At 47.2% G+C, this 24,763-nt stretch overlaps 1 protein-coding gene across 1 annotated transcript in view; it reads right to left on the bottom strand.

Annotated features, from left to right (window-relative positions):
* LOC135537547 (dynein axonemal assembly factor 5-like) overlaps positions 1-24,763 on the bottom strand; it is a 60,404-nt gene that overhangs the window by 21,218 nt on the left and 14,423 nt on the right. Inside the window, 3 exon segments of the mRNA XM_064963679.1 lie at positions 20,970-21,052; positions 21,055-21,193; positions 22,520-22,752. Of these exon segments, the coding sequence (XP_064819751.1) occupies positions 20,970-21,052; positions 21,055-21,193; positions 22,520-22,752 (455 nt within the window).

The following is a 24,763-nucleotide window of genomic DNA, read 5'->3' as shown; positions in this document are numbered from 1 at the left end:
GAGCGGCCAGAGAGAGGAGAGAGCGGCCAGAGAGCAGAAAGAGAGCGGCCAGAGAGAAGCCAGAGAGCGTCCAGAGAGCAGCCAGAGAGCAGAAAGACAGCGGCCAGAGAGCAGAAAGACAGCGGCCAGAGAGCAGCCAGAGAGAAGCCAGAGAGCGGAAAGAGCGGCCAAAGAGCAGAAAGAGAGCGGCCAAAGAGAAGCCAGAGAGCTGCCAGAGAGCGGAGAGAGCGGCCAGAGAGCAGCCAGAGAGCAGAAAGAGAGCGGCCAGAGAGAAGCCAGAGAGCAGAAAGAGAGCGGCCAGAGAGAAGCCAGAGAGCAGCATGTCACTTCAGTGGGAAGGAAAAGAGATCAAAGCATAAATAAATAAGATGGAAGAGCAGTGAGTCTATGACAGGACTGGAGAGGAGAGACTAGAGGGTCAGGACTTCCAGGGCTGGAGAGGAGAGACTAGAGGGTCAGGACTTCCAGGGCTGGAGAGGAGAGACTAGAGGGTCAGGACTTCCAGGACTGGAGAGGAGAGACTAGAGGGTCAGGACTTCCAGGGCTGGAGAGGAGAGACTAGAGGGTCAGGACTTCCAGGACTGGAGAGGAGAGACTAGAGGGTCAGGACTTCCAGGACTGGAGAGGAGAGACTAGAGGGTCAGGACTTCCAGGACTGGAGAGGAGAGACTAGAGGGTCAGGACTTCCAGGACTGGAGAGGAGAGACTAGAGGGTCAGGACTTCCAGGGCTGGAGAGGAGAGACTAGAGGGTCAGGACTTCCAGGGCTGGAGAGGAGAGACTAGAGGGTCAGGACTTCCAGGACTGGAGAGGAGGACTAGAGGGTCAGGACTTCCAGGACTGGAGAGGAGAGACTAGAGGGTCAGGACTTCCAGGGCTGGAGAGGAGAGACTAGAGGGTCAGGACTTCCAGGAATGGAGAGGAGAGACTAGAGGGTCAGGACTTCCAGGACTGGAGAGGAGAGACTAGAGGGTCAGGACTTCCAGGACTGGAGAGGAGAGACTAGAGGGTCAGGACTTCCAGGGCTGGAGAGGAGAGACTAGAGACTATTCTAAAAGAAAGTGAGCATTGAGGATAACCTCTGCTTCCTTAGTCCCCCTGTCTGGCCTGGGCTTCCCTGGGCCTCCCCCTCACCTTTCTGGGCTTCAATGGGCCTCTCACTCACCTCTCTGGGCTTCCCAGGGGCTTCCCCCTCACCTCTCTGGGCTTCCCTGGGGCCTCCCCCTCACCTCTCTGGGCTTCCCTGGGGCCTCCCCCTCACTCCATCTTGGCTTCCCTGGGGCCTCCCCCTCACCCCATCTTGGCATCCCTGGGGCCTCCACCTCACCCCATCTGGACATCCCTGGGGCCTCCACCTCACCCCATCTTGGCATCCCTGGGGCCTCCACCTCACCCCATCTGGACATCCCTGGGGCCTCCCCCCCCTCACCCCATCTTGGCTTCCCTGGGGCCTCCCCTCACCCCTCCTGGCTTCCCTGGGGCTTCCCCTCACCCCTCTGGGATTGTGACTCAGTTCTCCCTGCTCCTGTGTGCTTACTCACCCCCTCTGTAGTGTGTGGACGTGCTCTGTTGTGTTCTGCTCACAGTGGGTTGTGAGGATACCCATAGAATCTCTAGTTATTGTATTTCTGTGTGGATTCCCCTCTTTTCTGTTCTGCTCTGCAGCTCACTATCATGGGAATAGAGCAGAGAGAATGTGGAGGTTTCACTCTTCTGGTCTGGTCTGGCCTGTTCTGTCTGTTCTGGTCTGCTCTGTTCTGTTCTCTGCTGTGTTCTGTTCTGCTATGTTTTGGTCTGTTCTGTTCTGTTCTCTGCTGTGGTCTGTTCTGTTCTCTGCTGTGTTCTGTTCTGTTCTGTTCTCTGCTCTGTTCTGGTCTGTTCTCTGCTCTGTTCTGTTCTCTGCTGTGGTCTGTTCTGTTCTCTGCTCTGTTCTGGTCTGTTCTCTGCTGTGTTCTGTTCTGCTCTGTTTTGTTCTGTTCTGTTCTGTTCTCTGCTGTGGTCTGTTCTGTTCTGTTCTCTGCTCTGTTCTGGTCTGTTCTGTTCTCTGCTGTTCTCTGTGTTCTGTTCTGTTCTCTGTTCTGGTCTGCTCTGTTCTGTTCTCTGCTGTGGTCTGGTCTGTTCTGTTCTCTGCTGTGGTCTGTTCTGTTCTGTTCTCTGCTCTGTTCTGTTCTGTTCTCTGCTCTGTTCTGGTTCTGTTCTCTGCTGTGGTCTGGTCTGTTCTCTGCTGTGGTCTGGTCTGTTCTGTTCTCTGCTGTGGTCTGTTCTGTTCTCTGCTCTGTTCTGGTCTGTTCTCTGCTGTGGTCTGGTCTGTTCTGTTCTCTGCTGTGGTCTGTTCTGTTCTCTGCTCTGTTCTGGTCTGTTCTCTGCTGTGGTCTGGTCTGTTCTCTGCTCTGTTCTGGTCTGTTCTCTGCTGTGGTCTGGTCTGTTCTGTTCTCTGCTGTGTTCTGTTCTGTTCTCTGCTGTGGTCTGGTCTGTTCTCTGCTGTGTTCTGTTCTGGTCTGTTCTCTGCTGTGGTCTGGTCTGTTCTGTTCTCTGCTCTGGTCTGCTTTCTGCTGTGGTCTGTTCTGGTCTGTTCTGTTTTCTGCTGTGGGCTGTTCTCTGCTGTGGTCTGTTCTGTTCTGTTCTGTTTCTGCTCTGTTCTGGTCTGTTCTCTGCTGTGGTCTGGTCTGTTCTGTTCTCTGCTCTGTTCTGGTCTGTTCTCTGCTGTGTTCTGGTCTGTTCTGTTCTCTGCTGTGGTCTGTTCTGTTCTGTTCTCTGCTCTGTTCTCTGTTCTCTGCTGTGGTCTGTTCTGTTCTCTGCTGTGGTCTGTTCTGTTCTCTGCTGTGGTCTGTTCTCTGTTCTCCGTTCTGGTTTGTTGTGGTCTGTTCTGGTCTGCCACAACACCCCTAGGGAGGCAGCCCAGGATGCTGTAGCGAGACACCACCAGACGTTTAACATTGTAACACACAGACAGACACTGACATCAAAACAGCCATCAGTAGGTGTGGGAGAGGAGAGGTAAAAGTGGCTTAGTGGATATAATCATGTGTTAGACACACCTGGAGCCTGACTGGTGCTGTGCCACTGCACACGCCACGGGGCCTCGTAACACCGTGTGTGTCTGACTGGTGCTGTGCCACTGCACACGCCACGGGGCCTCGTAACACCGTGTGTGTCTGACTGGTGCTGTGCCACTGCACACGCCACGGGGCCTCGTGGTGCTGTGCCAACACCGTGTGTGTCTGACTGGTGCTGTGCCACTGCACACGCCACGGGGCCACGGGGCCTCGTAACACCGTGTGTGTCTGACTGGTGCTGTGCCACTGCACACGCCACGGGGCCTCGTAACACCGTGTGTGTCTGACTGGTGCTGTGCCACTGTGGGCCCCGTACTGTGTGTCTGACTGGTGCTGTGCCACGGGGCCTCGTAACACCGTGTGTGTCTGACTGGTGCTGTGCCACTGCACACGCCACGGGGCCTCGTAACACCGTGTGTGTCTGACTGGTGCTGTGCCACTGCACACGCCACGGGGTCCTGACTGTGCTGTGCCAACACCGTGTGTGTCTGACTGGTGCTGTGCCACACACGCCACGGGGCCTCGTGACACCGTGTGTGTCTGACTGGTGCTGTGCCACGGGGCCTCGTAACACCGTGTGTGTCTGACTGGTGCTGTGCCACTGCACACGCCACGGGGCCTCGTAACACCGTGTGTGTCTGACTGGTGCTGTGCCACTGCACACGCCACGGGGCCTCGTAACACCGTGTGTGTCTGACTGGTGCTGTGCCACTGCACGGGGCCTCGTAACACTGTGTGTGTCTGACTGGTGCTGTGCCACTGCACACGCCACGGGGCCCGTAACACCGTGTGTGTCTGACTGGTGCTGTGCCACGGGGGGCCTCGTAACACCGTGTGTGTCTGACTGGTGCTGTGCCACTGCGGGGCCCCGTAACACCGTGTGTGTCTGACTGGTGCTGTGTCACGGGGCCTCGTAACACCGTGTGTGTCTGACACAAATGCACACTGACATACTGAGGTAGTTGGGGATTCATTACCACCCCCCCACAACTTCTTCCGGTGTCATGGCAACAGGGAAACAGATACACCCCTGAGCTCAGACCCGGTTGTGTCAGTCCACAGGTGAGGTGGCAGCCACGGGCACAGGTACGGTAAGCCCAACCCACCACCACACTCCTCCTTTCTTTCCTCTCTCTTTCAACAGCAAGATGAGCAGGCCACAGCTGTCAGCGGCCATGACACCAGACAGAGGAAACATGTCAGAGTGGGTTTGTGTTTTCTGAGAGACAGTAAATTGGCCGACATGGCGTCACCAAGTCACACAAAGGACAGCCACTCCCGAGTCTCTCGGCAGCATTTGCACAGAAGACAAGATAGAAAACAGAGCCTCCTCTCCTCTGGCTCAGCACTTTGACAGTGTCTTGCTGTGTAATGTTCTGTCTGTTAACGACGTGGTTGTAAACACTCCTTCCCTTCACCTTTCTCTCTCCCATCTGCCGGTTTGCTTTCGCTCCGCAAATGTGAGACTAGCGCCGTAGCCACGGCAACACCACAATGGCCCTCAGCTGTAGAGTGAGAGCGTGTCTCTATTATGTACTAATAGCTTAATGTCTGTGGGTGTGTGTGTTTTATGGTATGTCCTATAATTACAAGTGCAACTTGTACGACAATTAAGCTTAACTTAACCAACACTCCTTTCAACTCCTCTCTGCCACAGTGAAGTCATTGTGAGTGCCAAGCACAATATCAGTGTCCACATCTTCAAGGGGCTCCACCACTCTCTCTCTCTCTCTCTCTCTCTCTCTCTCTACTGACCAGAGTGGTGACTTTGAAGATTATTTATATTTGATTTTTTTTTACTGCTTTTTGGTCCAAGTCAAACCTCTCACTCTCTTGCACAAAACTCTCTAATGTTGGAAGGATCAAAAACACAAAAGTTGTTCTCAACTTTTGAAGTTTATTTTAAAAAGCATAGCATCTGAGTCTGCAATTTAACTATTATTTTTTAACTCTACTTTATCTTAGCACCACCGCTGCCCAATGTGCTCATATGACATTTTCCCCTTACATGTCTAAAAACCAACGAGCTAAACTGATATCAAAAACAGTTAGTCCAACAAGCATGATCACTGTGGCTGCTGGCTAACCTTCACACCATCTGTGTGATGACAGGGTCTCTGAAGTTCATGTCAGAGTATTTGATCATTTTTATTTAACCTTCATTTCCACAGGTTTTTCTCATAGAGATAACATCTACTTTTCAAGGGAGACCTGGTCCGACAGCAGCAAGAGAACCAACGTTTCACAAAAAAACTACTTACATACACTAACACAACATTGAACAAAACTATAGACACACATACAGTACAACAATTACATATTACGTAAAGAAACACAAAATGTCATAACTAAAAAACAGCAGTCCTAAAGACAATTACACTCTTCCATGATATTTATAATCGATCAAGTGTTTAAACTCCACCAAGGTTTTAGATCGGTAAAGAACCTGAGAGCAGCATGATATACTGGATCAAGTGGGTAGAGGCCTGCATACACTACTGGCCAAAAGCTTTACAACACCGACTCATTCAAGGCTTTTTCTTTAGTTTCACTATTTTCTACATTGTAGAATAATAGTGAAGACATCAAAACTATGAAATAACACATGGAATCATGTAGTAACCAAAAAAAGTGTTAAATAAACAGATTCTTCAGAGTAGCCACCCTTTGCCTTGATGACCGCTTTGCACACTCTTGGCATTCTCTCAACCAGCTTCATGAGGTAGTCACCTGGAATGCATTTTAATTAACAGGTGTGCCTTCTAAAAAAGTTAATTTGTGGAATTTCTTTCCTTCTTAATGCGTTTGAGCCAATCAGTTGTGTTGTGACAAGGTAGGGGGTATACAGAAGACAGCACTAATTGGTAAAAGACCAAGAGCTCAAATAAGCAAAGAGAAATGACACACATCATTACTTTAAGACATGAAGGTCAGTCAACATGGAACATTTCAAGAACTTTGTTCAAGTGCAGTCGCAAAAACCATCAAGCGCTATGATGAAACTGGTTCTCATGAGGACCCCACAGGAAAGGCAGACCCAGAGTTACCTCTGCTGCAGAAGATAAGTTCATTAGAGTTACCAGCCTCAAATTACAGCCCAAATAAATGCTTCACAGAGTTCAAGTAACAGACACATCTCAGCTAGAGGTCGACCGATTATGATGTTTCAATACCGATACCGATTATTGGAGGACCAAAAAAGCTGATACCAATTAATAGGCCAATTTTTATTTATATTTGTAATAATGACAATTACAATAATACAGAATGAACACTGAACCCTTTTATTTTAACTTAATATAATACATCAATAAAATCTATTTAGTCTCAAATAAATAATGAAACATGTTCAATTTGGTTTAAATAATGCAAAAACACAGTGTTGGAGAAGAAGCTAAAAGTGCAATATGTGCCATGTAAAAAAGCTAACGTTTAAGTTCCTTGCTCAGAACATATGAAAGCTGGTGGTTTAATAATCCCAGTTAAGAAGTTTTAGGTTGTAGTTATTATAGGAATTATGACGCGTCGACTATTTCTCTCTATACCATTTGTATTTCATATACCTTTGACTATTGGATGTTCTTATAGGCACCATAGTATTGCCAGCCTAATCTCGGGAGTTGATAGGCTGGAAGTCATAAACAGCGCTGTGCTTCAAGCATTGCTAAGAGCTGCTCGCTAACGCAGTAAAGTGCTGTTTGAATGAATGCTTACGAGCCTGCTGCTGCCTACCACCGCTCAGTCACACTGCTCTATCAAATATCAAATCATATACTTAACTATAATAAACACACAGAAATACGAGCCTTTGGTCATTAATATGGTTAAATCTGGAAACGTTCATTTCGAAAACAAAACGTTTATTCTTTCAGTGAAATACGGAACCGTTACGTATTTTATCTAACGGGTGGCATCCCTAAGTCTAAATATTGCTGTTACATTGCACAACCTTCAATGTTCTGTCATAATTATGTACAGTCTTTGTTAGGAAGAAACCAGTTCGCAACGAGCCAGGCAGCCCAAACTGTTGCATATACCCTGACTCTGCTTGCACTGAACGCAAGAGAAGTGACACCATTTCCCTAGTTAAAATAAATGCATGTTAACAGTCAATATTAACTAAATATGCAGTTTTAACAATATATACTTCTGTGTATTAATTTTAAGGCATTGATGTTTATTGTTAGGTACATTTGTGCAACGAATGTGCTTTTTCACAAATGCGCTTTTGTTAAATCATCACCCGTTTGGTGAAGTAGGCTGTGATTCGATGATAAATTAACAGGCACCGCACTGATTATATGCAACGCAGGACAAGCTAGTTAAACTAGTAATATCATCAACCATGTGTAGTTAACTAGTGATTATGTTAAGATTGATTGCTTTTTATAAGATAAGTTTAATGCTAGCTAGCAATTTACCTTGGCTCATTGCAGCCACAAGGTCTTTTTGACGCTGCACTCGTGTAACAGGTGGTCAGCCTGCCACGCAGTTATCTCATGGATTGCAATGTAATCGGCCAAAATCTGCATCCAAAAAGGCTGATTACCAATTGTTATGAAAACTTGAAATTGGCCCAAATGAATCATGCTGATTAATCGGTCGACCTCTAATCTCAACATCAACTGTTCAGAGGAGACTGTGTGAATCAGGCCTTCATGGTTGAATTACTGCAAAAAAAAAAAAACACTACTAAAGGACACCAATAATAAGAAGAGACTTGCTTGGGCCAAGAAACACGAGCAATGGACAATAGACCGTGAAAATCTGTCCTTTGGTCTGATGAGTGCAAATTTGAGAGATTTGTTTCCAACCGCCGTGTCTTTGTGAGACGCAGAGTAGGTGAACAGATGATGTCCGCATGTGTAGTTCCCACCCTGAAGCATGGAGGAAGAGGTGTGATGGTGTGGGGGTGCTTTGCTGGTGACACTGTCTGTGATTTATTTAGAATTCAGGGTACACTTAACCAGCATGACTACCACAGCATTCTGCAGCGATATCCCATCCCATCTGGTTTGCGCTTAGCGGGACTATCATTTGCTTTTCAACAGGACAATGACCAAACACCGATGATTAACGACTCATGATGCAATTGTAACAACATACAATATCTCAAGTCCTTTTGTTGTTCACCTTCCCAGAATTCCTCACACTCAAATGCTGACCTTATTATCTCCCAAGAGAACTCTCCTCGGTTATAGTCACAGCCGTGTATATCCCTCCGCAAGCGTATACAGATGAAGTCGGAAGTTTACATACAGTTAGGTTGGAGTCATTAAAACTCGTTTTTCAACCACTCCACACATTTCTTGTTAACTTCTTGGATATAGGGGGCGCTATTTTAATTTTTGGATGAAAAATGTCCCCGTTTTAAACAAGATATTTTGTCACGAAAAGATGCTCGACTATGCATATAATTGACAGCTTTGGAAAGAAAACCCTCTGACGTTTCCAAAACTGCAAATATATTGTCTGAGTTTTACAGAACTGATGTTACAGGCGAAACCCAGATAAAAATCCAATCAGGAAGTGCTGCATTTTTGAAACCGCCTCATGCCAATATGGCTGTGAATGGGCCACAAATGAGCTTAGGCTTTCTGTCGCTTCCCCAAGGTGTCGACAGCATTGTGACGTATTTGTAGGCATATCATTGGAAGATTGACCATAAGAGACTATATCTACCAGTGGTCGCTTGGTGTCCTCCATTGCAATTATTGCGTAATCTCCAGCTGCAGTATTTTTCCGTTTGCTTCTGATGAGAAGCAAACTGCCACCACTGATAGATGATCGAATAGATATGTGAAAAACACCTTGAGGATTGATTCTAAACAACGTTTGCCATGTTTCTGTTGATATTATGGAGCTAATTTGGAAAAAAGTTTGGCGTTTGTAGTCACTGAATTTTCCTGTCTTTTTCTTTACCAAACGTGATGAACAAAATGGAGCTATTTCGCCAACATAAATAATATTTTTGGAAAAAATTAACATTTGCTATCTAACTGAGAGTCTCGTCATTGAAATCATCCGAAGTTCTTCAAAGGTAAATTATTTTATTTGAATGCTTTTCTTGTTTTTGTGAAAATGTTGCCTGCTGAATGCTAGGCTTAATGATATGCTAGGCTATCAATACTCTTACACAAAGCTTGTGTAGCTTTGGTTGAAAAGCATATTTTGAAAATCTGAGATGACAGTGTTGTTAACAAAAGGCTAAGCTTGTGTTTCAATATATTTATTTCATTTAATTTGCGATTTTCATGAATAGAAAAAGTTGCGTTATGCTAATGCGTTATAGTTGAAGTATTTTTCTGTCGATTTCTCAGCCAAGCAGGATGTACAAACGTGAAAAGGAACATTTGCTATCTAACTGGGAGTCTCCTGAGTGAAAGCATCTGAAGTTCTTCAAAGGTAAATTATTTAATTTGGTTGCTTTTCTTATTTTTGTGAAAATGTTGCCTGCTGCCAGCACAGCCTAGCATAGCATTATGCCATGCTAAACTTACACAAATGCTTGTCTAGCGTTGGCTGTAACGCATATTTTGAAAATTTGAGATGACAGTGTTGTTAACAAAAGGCTAAGCTTGTGTTCGAATATATTTATTTCATTTCATTTGTGATTTTCATGAATAGGAAACGTTGCGTTATGGTAATGCACTTGAGGCTATGATTACGCTCCCGGATACGGGATTGCTCGTCGCTAGAGGTTAACAAACTATAGTTTTGGCAAGTAGGTTAGGACATCTACATGACACAAGTAATTTTTCCAACAATTGTTTACAGACAGATTATTTCACTTATAGTTCCCTATATCATAATTCCAGTGGGTCAGAAGTTTACATACACTAAGTTGACTGTGCCTTTAAACAGCTTGGACAATTCCAGAAAATGTCATGGCTTTAGAAGCTTCTGATAGTCTAATTGACATAATTTGTCAATTGGAGGTGTACCTGTGGATGTACTTCAAGGTCTACCTTCAAACTCAGTGACTCTTTGCTTGACATCATGGGAAAATCAAAAGAAATCAGCCAAGACCTCAGAAAAAATGGAGACCTCCACAAGTCTGGTTCATCCTTGGGAGAATTTCCAAACGCCTGAAGGCACATTCATCTGTACAAACAATAGTACGCAAGCATAAACACCATGGGACCACGCAGCCGTCAAACCGCTCAGGAAGGAGACGCGTTCTGTTTCCTAGGGATGAACGTACTTTGGTGCTTAAAGTGCAAATCAATCCCAGAAAAACAGCAAAGGACCTTGTGCAGATGCTGGAGGAAACAGGTACAAAAGTACCACAGTAAAACGAGTCCTATATCAACATAACCTGAAAGGCCGCTCAGCAAGGAAGAAGCCACTGCTCCAAAACCGCCATAAAAAAAACAGACTACGGTTTGCAACTGCACATAGGGACAAAGATCGTACTTGGAGAAATGTCCTCTGGTCTGATGAAACAAAAATAGAACTGTTTGGCCATAATGACCATTGTTGTTTGAAGGAAAAAGGGGAGGCTTGCAAGCCAAAGAACACCATCCCAACCGTGAAGCACGGGGGTGGCAGCATCATGTTGTGGGGGTGCTTTGCTGCAGGAGGGACTGGTGCACATCACAAAATAGATGGCATCATGAGGAATTAAAATTATGTGGATATATTAAAGCGACATCTCAAGACATGTGTTACCTTTATTTTACTAGGCAAGTCAGTTAAGAACAAATTCTTATTTTCAATGACGGCCTAGGAACAGTGGGTTAACTGCCTGTTCAGGGGCAGAACGACAGATTTGTACCTTGTCAGCTCGGGGATTAGAACTTGCAACCTTTCGGTTACTAGTCCAACACTCTAACCACTAGGCTACCCTGCCGACATCAGTCAGGATGTTAAAGCTTGGTCACAAATGGGTCTCCTAAATGGACAATGACCCCAAGCATACTTCCAAAGTTGTGGCAAAATGGCCTAAGGACAACAAAGTCAAAGTATTGGAGAGGCCATCACAAAGCCCTGACCTCAATCCTAGAGAAACATTTTGGCAGAACCGAAAAAGCTTGTGCGAGCAAGGAGGCCTACCCACCTGACTCAGTTACACCAGCTCTGTCAGGAGGAATGGGCCAAAATTCACCCAACTTATTGTGGGAAGCTTGTGAAAGGCTACCCAAAACATTTGACCCAAGTTAAACAATTTAAAAGCAATACTACCAAATACTAATTGAGTGTATGTAAACATCTGACCCACTGGGAATGTGATGAAAGAAATAAAAGCTGAAATAAATCACTCTACTATTATTCTGACATTTCACATTCTTAAAATAAAAGTGGTGATCCTAACTGACCCAAAACAGGGAATTTTTACTAGGATTAAATGTCAGGAATTGTGAAAAACTGTATGTAAACTTCTGGCTTCAACTGTTGACGGACATATTCAATCCATCCCTATCCCAGTCTGCTGTCACCACATGCTTCAAGATAGCCACCATTATTCCTGTTCCCAAGAAAGCAAAGGTAACTCTACTAAATGACTATTGCCCTGTAGCACTCACTTCTGTCATGATGAAGTGCTTTGAGAGACTAGTCAAGGACCATATCACCTCCACCCTACCTGACACCCTAGACCCACTCCAATTTGTTACCGCCCCAATAGGTCCACAGACGATGCAATCGCCATTACACTGCCCTATCTCACCTGGACAAGAGGAATACATATGTAATAATGCTGTTCATTGACTACAGCTCAGCATTCTACCCTCCAAACTCATCATTAAGCTTGAGACCCTGGTTCTCGATCCCCGCCCTGTGAAACTGGGTCCTAGACTTCCTGATTGGCTGCCCCCAGGTGATGAAGGTAGGAAACAACATCTCCACCCCGCTGATCCTCAACACTGGGGCACCACAAGGGTGCATTTTCAGCCCCCTCCTGTACTCCCTGTTCACCTACTACTGCGTGGCCATGCACGCCTCCAACTCAATCATCAGTTTGCAGGCAACCCTACAGTGGTAGGTTTGCTTACCAACAACGACGAGACAGCCTACAGGGAGGAGGTGAGGGCCCTCAAAGTGTAGCATCAGTAAAATAACCTCTCAATGTCAGCAAAACAAAATAAATGATCAAGGACTTCAGGAAACAGCAAAGGGAGCATCCCCTTATCCACATCGATGGGACAACAGTAGAGAAGGGGGAAGTTCCTCTGTATCTCTGAAATGGTCCAAGCACACAGACAGTGTGGTGAAGAAGGCGCAACCTCAGGAGGCTGAAAAAACCTGGCTTGTCACCGAAAACCCTTCTAACTTTTACAGATGCACAATTGAGAGCATCCTGTCGGGCTGTTTTACCACCTGGTACGGCAACTGCACCGCCCACAACCGCAGGGCTCTCCAGAGGGTGGTGCTGTCTGCACAACGCATCACCGGGGGCAAACTACCTGCCCTCCAGGACACCTACACCACCCGATGTCACAGGAAGGCCAAAAGGATAATCAAGGACAACAACCACCCGAGTCACTGTCTGTTCACCCTGCTATCATCCAGAAGGTGAGGTCAGTACAGGTGCATCAGAGCAGAGACAGAGAGATAGAAGCTGTTTTTCAATCTCAAGGCTATCAGATTGTTAAACAGCCACCACTAGCACAGAGGCAGCTGTCTACCTATAGACTTGATATCATTGGCCACTTTAATAAATGGAACACTTGCCACTTTAATAAATGGAACACTATTCCACTTTAATAAATGGAACATTCTATTCCACTTTAATAATGCCATTTTAAGAATGTTTACATATCTCACATTACTCATCTCATATGTACTGTTATCCTTCACTATCTATTGCATCTTAGCTGCTCTGTCACTGCTCATCTATATATTTTATATTTATATATTCTCATCCCATTCCTTTATTGTGTGTATTAGGTTTAGTTGTGGAATTTGTTAGATATCACCTGTTAGATACTGCTGCACTGTCGGATCTAGAAGCAGAAGAATTTCGCTAGACTCGCGACTGCTAACCATGTGTATGTGACCAATAACATTTGATTTGACACACCTCCAGGCTGTGTAGGGGCTATTTGACCAAGAAGGAGAGTGATGGAGTGCTGCATCAGATGATCTAGCCTCCACAATCACCCAACCTCAACCCAATTGAGATGGTTTGGGATGAGTTAGACTGCAGAGTGAAGAAAAGCAGCCAACAAGTGCTCAGCATATGTGGGAACTCCTTCAGGACTTTTGGAAAAGCATCTAGGTGAAGCTGGTTGACAGAATGCCAAGAGTGTGCAAAGCTGCCATCCAGGCAAAGGGTGGCTACTTAGAAGAATCTCAAATATAAATATATTTTGATTTGTTTAACACTTTTCTGGTTACTACATGATTCCATATGTGTTATTTCATAGTTTTGATGTCTTCCCTATTATTCTGTAATGTAGAAAATAGTAAAAATAAAGAAAAATCCTTGAATGAGTAGGTGTCCAAACTTTTGACAGGTACTGTACATCGTACCAGCTCCTGCCTGGCATCCAGAAGAAAAACAAGCCTTATGCCTTATACCTATTTTCAGCTGGAGCTTCCTTATCAAGTTCTCCACATGAACAGTGAAGCTCAGCTTGTCATCCACCCACACTCCCAACTATTTGTACACTTGGACTTTCTCTATAGTATGTTCATCCAATGTATGTGTGACTGTATGGGAGTGTGTGTCTGCCTGTCAGTGTCTGCCTGTCAGTGTCTGCTTGCATGTTGGTTTGTCATGTCTGTATGTCTGCCAACCTGTCTTACTTGCCTACCTGCTTGTGTGTGTCTTCCACTGTCTGCTCTGCCAACCTGTCTTTCTGTCTGTCTGTTCTGCTCTGTCCGTCTTTCTGACTGTCTGCCTACCTGTCTGTCTGTCCACTCCGCTACTGCTCTGGGTCTGCTCTGCTCTGGTCTGCACTGCTCCGTGTGTGTGGCTGTTTTCAAAGTGCAGGTGGTGTGTTCTCTACAAAATGAACGCAGATGCATCCTCTCCCTTCACCTCTCAACATGTTATTTGTTTCAGCCCAATTTTGCCTAAAAAAATTGAGGCCCTCTCTGGTTTCATAAAACCCTTTTCTCTATGTGAGGAGGTGTCTGGCCTGATGAATATGAAGTTTTTAAAGAATACTGCAGGTGTGTAAAAACTGTTCTGGTATGTGATTGCAAATAATTTCACTGCTTTTAACTGAGGGATATTCACTTGTGTCCCATCTTTTCCAACCCCTCCAACATCCTCAGAACATCTGTGAAAATGGTGTGTTTCTGATGTTTTGTAGTTCATACCCAGATTGAGTACTGAAGACCCTGTATTTCCAATGACATCATAGAAACTGTACTGATGACATTTTAACATATGCAGCCAGCACTGTGCTGGAGATGATCTTTAACTATGAGCCAGCACTGACATGTATTTTAAATGCCTTTAGCATACCCAGCAAGAACTGTACTGCTGGCTAACCTGACCTTTACATACCCAGCCAGCACTGTGCTGCTAACCTTCACATACCCACCAGCACTGTTTGTCCTGCTTTTACATACCCAGCCAGCACTGTACTGCTGACCCTGCTCACTTACATACCCATATTTAACTACAGAACTGTACTGCTGCTAACCTGACATACCCAGCCAGCTGTACTGTACTGATGACACTGATCTTTACATACCCAGCCAGCACTGGGAACTGTACTGCTGACCCTGCTCTTTACATACCCAGCCAGCACTGTACTGTACTGCTAACCTGATCTTTAACTACCAGTCAGCACTGCTCTTTAACCATACCCAGCCAGCACTGTACTGCTGCTAACCCTGCTCTTTAACTACCCAGCCAGAACTGTACTGTACTGCTGACCCTGATCTTTACATACCCAGCCAGAACTGTACTGCTGACCCTGCTCTTTACATACCCAGCCAGCACTTTGTACTGCTGCACTGTACTGCTGTACTGATCTTTACATACCCAGCCAGCACTGTACTGTACTGCTGACACTGCATCTTTACATACCCAGCCAGCACTGTACTGTACTGCTCTTTACATACCCAGCCAGCACTGTACTGTGCTGACCCTGATCTTTACATACCCAGCCAGCACTGTACTGTACTGCTGACACTGCTCTTTACATACCCAGCCAGCACTGTACTGCTGACATGCTCTTTACATACCCAGCCAGCACTGTACTGCTGACACTGATCTTTACACCAGCCAGCACTGTACTGCTACCCTGCCTTTACATACCCAGCCAGCACTGTACTGCTGACCCTGCTCTTTACATACCCAGCCAGCACTGTACTGCTGACCCTGATCTTTACATACCCAGCCAGCACTGTACTGATGACACTGATCTTTACTACCCAGCCAGCACTGTACTGCTCATGACACTTTAATACCCAGCCAGATCTTTAACTACCCAGCCCAGCCAGCAAACTGTACTGCTGACACCTGATCTTTAACTACCCAGCCAGCACTGTACTGTACTGCTGACCTGATCTACCCAGCCAGCACTGTACTGTACCTAACCTGACCTTTAGCATACCCAGCCAGCACTGTGACTGCTACTGAGCCTGTCACCCTGTACTGTACTTGCCTTTTGTAGCCATACCCAGCCAGCACTGTACTTTTGCTGACCTGACTTTACATACCCAGCCAGCACTGTACTGTACTGCTGACACTGACTTTACATACCCACCACAGTACTGCAGACACTGAGGTTTTACCCAGCCAGCACTGTACTGCTAACCTGAAGCACTGTACTGACTCCTGACCTTGTTTGACATACCCAGCCAGCACTGTACTGTACTGCTGACACCCTGATCTTTACATACCCAGCCAGCACTGTAACCTGATCTTTACTGTGCCATGCTGACCCTGATCTTTACATACCCAGCCAGCACTGTACTGTACTGCTAACCAGCTTTACTGTACTGTACTGTACTGCTAACACTGATCTTTACATACCCAGCCAGCACTGTACTGCTGCAACCTGATCTTTAACATACCCAGCCAGCACTGTACTGATGACACTGATCTTTACATACCCAGCCAGCACTACTGTTTACATACCCTGTACTGCTGACACTGATCTTTACATACCCAGCCAGCACTGTACTGTACTGTACACTGATCTTTACATACCCTGCCTGTCACTGTCTGCTGACACTGTCTGTCTGCCTGTCCCAGCCAGCATGCTGGTGTGTGGGGGTGTGTATGTCTGCCAACCTGTCTTTCTACCCAGCCAGCACTGTACTGCTGCTGTCACTGTCTTTACTGCCAGCACTGTACTGCTGACCTGATCTTTACATACCCAGCCAGCACTGTACTGTACTGCTGACACTGATCTTTACATACCCAGCCAGCACTGTACTGCTACTCTCCCTTCTCTCTCTGATGATCTTTTTACAGCCCAGGTGGCCTGCTGTACTCCTCTGGTTTGGCCCTGCTCTGTGTGTCTGGCCCAGCCAGCAGAATACTGTAGGTGCTGTTTCCCCTCTGTCTGTCTGTCAACCCTGCCTTTACTGTAATTTCACAATTTTTAAACTTTACTGATCATTCCAGCACCACCCCAGCATCAGCACTGTAAAATGGTGTGTTTCTATGATTTTTAGTAAACCCATTGCCAGCATAAGTGTTTCCAATGACATCATAGACACGAGATCTTTACATATGCCAGCCCAGCACTGTAGATGATGAATATGAAGTTGACATGAAATGTCCCTTTAGCCCCAGCCAGCACTGTACTGTAATGCCCTGATCTTCACAGCCAGCACTGAACTGTACTGCTAACATCTGATCTTTACATACCCAGCCAGAACTGTACTGCTAACCTGACCTTTACATACCCAGCCAGACACTGTACTGCTGACCCTGATCTTTACATACCCAGCCAGCACTGTACTGTACTGCTGACACTGTATGTCTTTACATACCCAGCCAGCACTGTACTGTACCCTGACACTTTCTCATACCCAGCCAGCACTGTACTGTACTGCCCTGACTCTTTACATACCCAGCCAGCACTGTACTGTACTGACTAACCTGACCTTTACATACCCAGCCAGCACTGTACTGCTGACACCTGACTTTACATACCCAGCCAGCACTGTGTGTACTGCTGACACTGCTCTTTACATACCCAGCCAGCACTGTACTGCTGACCCTGATCTTTACATACCCAGCCAGCACTGTACTGATGACCCTGATCTTTACATACCCAGCCAGCACTGTACTGATGACACTGATCTTTACATACCCAGCCAGCACTGTACTGCTGACACTGATCTTTACATACCCAGCCAGCACTGTACTGTACTGCTAACCTGATCTTTAACTACCCCAGCCAGCACTGTACTGTACTGCTGACCCCCGCCTTTACATACCCAGCCAGCACTGTACTGTCTCCCTCACCGATCTTTACATACCCAGCCAGCACTGTACTGATGACACTGATCTTTACATACCCAGCCAGCACTGTACTGTACTGATCCTGATCTTTACATACCCAGCCAGCACTGTACTGTACTGCTGACACTGATCTTTAACTACCCAGCCAGCACTGTACTGTACTGCTGACCTGATCTTTACTACCCAGCCAGCACTGTACTGTACTGCTGACCTGATCTTTACATACCCAGCCAGCACTGTACTGTACTGCTAACCTGATCTTTAACTACCGAGCCAGCACTGTACTGTACTGCTGCACTGATCTTTACATACCCAGCCAGCACTGTACTGTACTGCTAACCTGACTGTCTTTACATACCCAGCCAGCACTGTACTGTACTGATGACACTGATCTTTACATACCCAGCCAGCACTGTACTGTACTGCTGACACTGATCTTTACATACCCAGCCAGCACTGTACTGTCTTGACACTGATCTTTACATACCCAGCCAGCACTGTACTGTACTGCTGATCTGTATTCTCCAGACAGACCAGCCAGCAGGTACTGTCTCCATCTGTGACCTGTGTCTCCATACTCCCCAGCCTGTAGAAGTCTCCCTGGTGCACTGTGTGTCTCCCTTTCCCCAGCCTGTCTGTCACCTGTACTCCCCGTACTGACCCTCTTTGAAATGTTGCACTGTATGTCTGCTGACACTGCTTTACATACCCAGCCAGCACTGTGTGTACTGCTAACCTGACCTTTGTCTCCCAGCCAGCCACACTGTACTGTCTCTATTATGACCTGACCACCTTTACATACCCAGCCAGCACTGTACTGTCTCCTGACACCCCGCCTTTACATACCCAGCCAGCACTGTACTGTCTTTACCCTGCTCCCCGACACTGATCTTTACATACCCAGCCAGCACTGTACTGTACTCATCTCCCCCAGAACTGAAATCTCCCTGATCTTCAGAGCCCCAGCCAGCACTGTACTGGGTCTCCCCAGCACTGACTCATTGCAGCCATCAGTGTCCAGCCAGCACTGTGTGATCTCCCTCTCTCCCCAGCCAGCAATGTTATTTTAATATCTCCCCAGCCAGCACTGTACTGTGGGACACTGATCTTTAGATACCCAGCCAGCACTGTCTGTCTGCTAACCTGATCTTTAACTCCCCCCGCCAGCACTGTCTGTACTCTCTCCCCGCACTGTCTGTCTCTCCCCGCCTACTCCAGCCAGCACTGTACTGTACTGCTGACCTGTCTTTCCCTCCCAGCCCCCACTGTACTGTCTGCTCTCCCCCGCCTTGTCTACCCAGCCAGCCTGTACTGTCTCTGCTGACACTGATCTTTACATCTCCCAGCCAGCACTGTACTGCTCCCTTCAGTCCCACAGAAACTAACTTGTGATGATCTCTGTGAGTCTGTCCCAGACCCCCGACCTGTGGTCTGTCTCCATCTGTGTCCCCGCTCTGTTGTCCCCTGCTCTCCCCGGGGTGGAGTGTCTCCCTCTCTCCCCGCCTGTCTGTCTGTCCCCGCCTGTGGACCCTCCCCCGCCTTGTGTCTCCCTCTCAGTGTTTCCCTCTCTCCCCGCCTGTGGTCTCCCTCTCTCCCCGTGTGTGTCTCCCTCTCTCCCCGCCTGTGTGTCTCCCTCTCTCCCCGCCTGTTATGTTCCCTTTCTCCCGCCTGTGTGCCCCTCTGTCCCCGCCTGTTTCTCCCTGACCCCCGCCTGTGTGTCTCCCTCTCGCCCGCCTGTGTGAAATCTAATATTTTGTTCCCTCTCCCCCTCCTGTGTGTCTCCCTCTCTCCCCCTGTGGGTCTCCCTGTGTGGTACGGGTGACTACATTGCAGCCAGCAGTGTGAGTGCATGTGTGAAAATAGCCCCCTCCGTCCTTCGCAGCCAGAGAAATGTTATTTTAATATCAAAGGTAAACTAAATGTGACCCTCTCTCCCATTAGCGCCTGTGTGTCTCCCTCTGTGTCTCCCCCTCTCTCCCCCGCTGTGTGTCTCCCTCTCCCCCCGCCTGTGTGTCTCCCTCTCTCCCCCTGCCTGTCTGTCTCCCTCTCTCCCCCTGTGTGTCTCCCTCTCCCCCCCCTCTCCCCCGCCTGTGTGTCTCCCTCCCTCCCCGCCTGTGTCTCCCTCTCTCCCCGCCTGTGTGTCTCCCTCTCCCCGCCTGTGTGTCTCCCTCTCTCCCCGCCTGTGTGTCTCCCTCTCCCCCGCCTGTGTGTCTCCCTCTCTCCTGTGTGTCTCCCTCTCTCCCCGCCTGTGTCTCCCTCTCTCCCCGTGTGTCTCCCTCTCTCCCCGCCTGTGTGTCTCCCTCTCTCCCCGCCTGTGTGTCTCCCTCTCTCCCCGCCTGTGTGTCTCCTCCCCCCGTCCTGTGTCTCTCCCCGCCTGTGTGTCTCCCCCCTCCCCCCCCGCCTGTGTGTCTCCCCCCGCCTGTGTGTCTCTCTCCCCCGCCTGTGTGTCTCCCTCTCTCCCCGCCTGTGTGTCTCCCTCTCTCCCCGCCTGTGTGTCTCCCTCTCTCCCCGCCTGTGTGTCTCCCTCTCTCCCCGCCTGTGTGTCTCCCTCTCCCCCGCCTGTGTGTCTCCCTCTCTCCCCCGCCTGTGTGTCTCCCTCTCTCCCCGCCTGTGTGTCTCCCCCCGCCTCTCTCCCCGCCTGTGTGTCTCCCTCTCTCCCCGCCTGTGTGTCTCCCTCTCTCCCCGCCTGTGTGTCTCCCTCTCTCCCCGCCTGTGTGTCTCCCTCTCTCCCCGCCTGTGTGTCTCCCTCTCTCCCCGCCTGTGTGTCTCCCTGTCTCCCTCTCTCCCCGCCTGTGTCTCTCTCCCTCTCTCGTTGGTTTAGGGTTACGAGAGGACTCTAGCAGTTGAAATTAAATGAAAGATTGGTGAAAACAACATGTGCCTTGCTCAGTGGCCGTTAGTGGAGTCAGTAATTTGTGATGTACTCCAAGGTGAACCCCCTGACCTCACAGAACAGTTATCCCTATAAAAGCTTTCACAGGCAGTGTAGCCTAGTGGTTAGAGCATTGGACTAGTAACCGAAAGTTTGCAAGTTCAAATCCCCGAGCTGACAAGGTACAAAATCTGTCGTTCTGCCCCTGAACAGGCAGTTAACCCACTGTTCCTAGGCCGTCATTGAAAATAAGAATTTGTTCTTAACTGACTTGCCTAGTAAAATAAAGGTAAAATAAAAATAAAATAAACAGTCTTGATAGAAAAAAATGCATCTTATCTTAATAATCTTTCACTTTATGGAACCTTTCACTGTAAACAGTTTTAGGGTCAAAACTAAGTGCCTCAGAAAGGGTACCGTTTCATCTCTCGGTCTATACGCCAACTTCACCAGACCTGGCTGAAGTCTCAAATATAACATAGAGGAAACATCTCAACCCATTGAGATGTGAACTATCATAAGTTACCCCTAACCACAGACCATTCATGTGGATAATGATCTGATCCTGGACCAGTAGTTATGACATTTACCTTTCCCCCCAATTCCCAACCCATAGGTCATATCCATAGGTCATACCCATAGGTCAAGGGTCATAGACTCACCTGCTGGTACTCCTGGCAGACGTCTGGTTGGACCAGCGTATCAGCGATCTTCTGGAGGTGTGGTTTCAAGAGCTCCCCGGAGCAGCCCCCAGCACGGCAGCCAGGACCATGAGGGGGGTGTGGGGGGAGGAGGAGGAGGAAGGGGTCTCCAAGTGGACCAGGAGCAGCTTGAGGAAGACCTCAGGGCTGACAAAGGTCCCCAGCAGCTTGGCAGACCTCAGACACTGCAGAGAGAGACAGGGGATACTATAGTTTATGGAATGATTTGCCAATATTACAGAGTGTATTTCACGCCAATAAAACACATTGAATTGATAGAGCAAAGAGAGAGCAGAGACCAATACAAGAGAGAAAGAGACAATAAGAGAGAAAGAAAGAGGACAAAAGAAAGAATTCAACATAACAGAAGACCACAGAAGAGAACGTAATTCATAATCCATTATCAGCCAGTGGATCAGGGGAACCATCAAATGCTTCCTCTTGGGGCAGGTGCATCCCAAGTCCGTAGGCCAGCCCAGCCTAACTGTCTCAGGGCTATAAGACACATATATCACGATTCACTGCTGTCTATTCTAAGGCCAGCAGGTGTGTCCTCTCATGACATGACCATCAAGATCAAGCCATTCACCACAGCAGCTCTGAAACATCTGTTTCTGGGAGGAAAGAATGTCAATGGAAATAGGCCATGAGCATGACAATAACGGAAATAACTTGAAGGAAGGAAGGAAGACCATTAGTACTGTGAGAAGTTTGTTAAAATGGTGCATCAGTCTACGGCTTGTTTCACAAAGATCTGTCAAGTGATGAACTGAAGTAGCCAACACACAGGTACTGTATATTGGACCTGTAGAGCAGATATCTACCATTATCTTCTTTATTTAACAGTGATTTAACCTTATTCATCCAAGTTAGTCTATACAGAGAATATATGTTTAACAAGAGAGACAAGATCCAAGAAAGAGCTCACCAGCTGCAATAGCAACACTATCATCCAACCATTAGACCTACCACTATCATCCAACCATTAGACCTACCACTATCATCCAACCATTAGGCCTACCACTATCATCCAACCATTAGACCTACCACTATCATCCAACCATTAGACCTACCACTACCATCCCACCACTCTCATCCAACCAATAGACCTACCACTATCATCCAACCATTAGGCCTACCACTATCATCCAACCATTAGACCTACCACTATCATCCAACCACTATCATCCAACCATTAGGCCTTCCACTATGATCCAACCATTAGACCAACCACTATCATCCAACCATATCATCCCACCACTCTCATCCAACCATTAGGACTACGACTATCATCTAACCATTAGGACTACCCCTTCCTGACCTGACCACCCCCCCTAGGATGAGATAAAGGTCCGTGCTATCCAGAATCATTGGGACGTCCCTACCCTAAATCCTAACCTTAACCCCTACCTTAACCATTTTACATTTCATTTCCAATGGTGTAGGGACGTCCCATTGGATTACATAGAACACGCAGTGATAGCATGTGTCTCTATGTATCGACCACTCACGTTGGTGACCACGTCGATCTCGGGGTCATTGCAGGCGCGGTACAGCGTGGAGAGCAGCAACTGCAGGTGCTGGGTGCAGTGGTCCTCAGCGTGCAGCAGCAGGGCATACAGCAGCTGGGCCGTCTTGACCCGCGTGCCCGCCACCCAGTCAACCACGTCGCGAGCCAACGCCGGCAGCAGGTTGGACAGGTTCCTCACCACCAGCTCCCTGCAGCCCAGGCCCGGACGCACCACTGGGGGGAGGAGAGAGGTGGTGGGGGGGTTACAAAGTGCATGAATATGCCAACATGCATTAGCCTACTAAAAAGCACACAAATGGACCAATTAAGATTTACATCTAAGGCTCCGTTTGCACCAATTAGATCTGCAAAAGATCTGAACTGAATGACTGGTTCAAAAGACCAATAATTTGGCAAAAGATCAGAATTGGGCTGCCTGTGTAAACGCAGCCTATAAATCTACATCTACAAGTGCTAATAAGTTAATTGTGTTGTAACTGTGTTCTCCTATTTCTAACTGTGCAATAGAGACAGAACAACTGTTCCATAGCCCCCTGGCCCAGTTTTGCTGATGGAGTATTTTACAAGATTTATTTTCAACAAAACACTTCCGTAGGCAAGAAGGGAACATCATTTGTTGGGTGTTTTCTGCTGTCACAGTGATACTGCTGATGGAGAGAGAGGACTGTATCTTACTCTAAACTCTAAGTCCCATTTTCCAGACATGTACATTTTGGTTTTATGATTGAGATTTCCTCTCCGTGGGACTTGTCAGAGCAAGTGGAACACATTTTTAAATGAATAGCCTCCACATGCTTCATCCCTCTCCCCCGCCTACCCTCCCTCTCTCTCCCCCGCCTTCCTTCAGCAGCCTATGAGCGGGGTCTCCCTCCCACCCACATGAACAGGTCTCCCTCTCTTTCTATTTCTCTTTTGCAGGCTGCTAATGAGAGGGGAAGAAGGTGATCAATCCTACAGAATCACACAGGACAAGACAAGCCGTTTCTGGTTGTGTCCCAGTTGTCTGACACTGACCTTTTCAGACAGGAGGGGGCCGTGTTGGATTTATGACTGGCAGGGAGAGAGACTCATCCAGTATCCATCAGCATTATCACTGTGTGGAGCTGGAGACTGGCCCAGATCTGCACTACACAATAAAGGTCGACCGATTATGATTTTTCAACGCCGATACCGATTATTGGAGGACCCCAAAAAAAAAGCAGATACCAATTAAATCGGCTTTATTTGTAATAATGACAATTACAACAATACTGAATGAACACCTATTTTAACTTAAGAGGCGAGAGGCCTGATTAGATGCAGTGCACACACTTCAACCACAGGTTGTTGCCTGGTCCCATATCTGTTTGAGTCATCGGTCCATCTCTTAGGGTCATTGAGTACGGTTACATGCACACAAAAATAGGATTATTGTCAGATCAATATAATAGCTCCGTTTAAATATGGACATGCTTTGCAAGAAGAACAATGTCTCTAATAATCCTGTTTCCATGGATACATCTGAAATCAGGCTACCTGATGGCACTCAGATAAATGCAGAAAATGGCACATCAAAATAAACGTTCTACCACAGCGACCATGTTATTTTTGTGATTCCTAATTGATTCTGAATTCAGACATACAACGTGTGGGAAAACTACTTTCTAAGATGCATATTTTCAGTTCACGAGCGCAAAAGATAAAAGCTTGCACTGCTCGTACTAGCACGCTAATACACCGCTGTAAAACTCTGATGAAGGTCTTTACACGTCCTCATAATTCTAAAGATTGCTCAGAAAACCAGGTATTCTCATCAGCGTATGCTTACTTCCACGTTGACCTAAGATAAGTAGAGTAAGGTGTTTATAATTGACATGACTAATGCCATACTCAGCCTACTGCCATAACCAGATTAATATCAAATTATTAGCGTGCATGTAGACATACTCATTGTCACATCTTGACATAAACTGATCTGGGACCAGGCTAATGTGGTGAGTGCGTGTGAACGTCATAGAAACCAACTGCCTTCCCAGTGTAGCCTATGTAAAATAAACTGAAATCAGGTCAGGAGGAAAACGGCAGGGTTGCTGCTCTAGATAAAGGCCTGCTGTCTGTCTTCACCTGCTGAGTGGGATGGAAAGTCAGACAGGACATCACCTCTCCTTCCTGAACCCAGCAGGGATATGAAGACATGAAGGGCTTCCTCATTCCTCACTACAGTGCTGACAGACATTATTAATAG

The sequence above is a fragment of the Oncorhynchus masou genome, unplaced genomic scaffold (genome assembly GCF_036934945.1).
Source record: "Oncorhynchus masou masou isolate Uvic2021 unplaced genomic scaffold, UVic_Omas_1.1 unplaced_scaffold_812, whole genome shotgun sequence".
In the NCBI taxonomy this organism is placed as follows: Eukaryota; Metazoa; Chordata; class Actinopteri; order Salmoniformes; family Salmonidae; genus Oncorhynchus; species Oncorhynchus masou.
The sequence above is the reverse complement of the archived record's forward strand: the minus strand, read 5'-3'. Positions and strand labels throughout refer to the sequence as shown.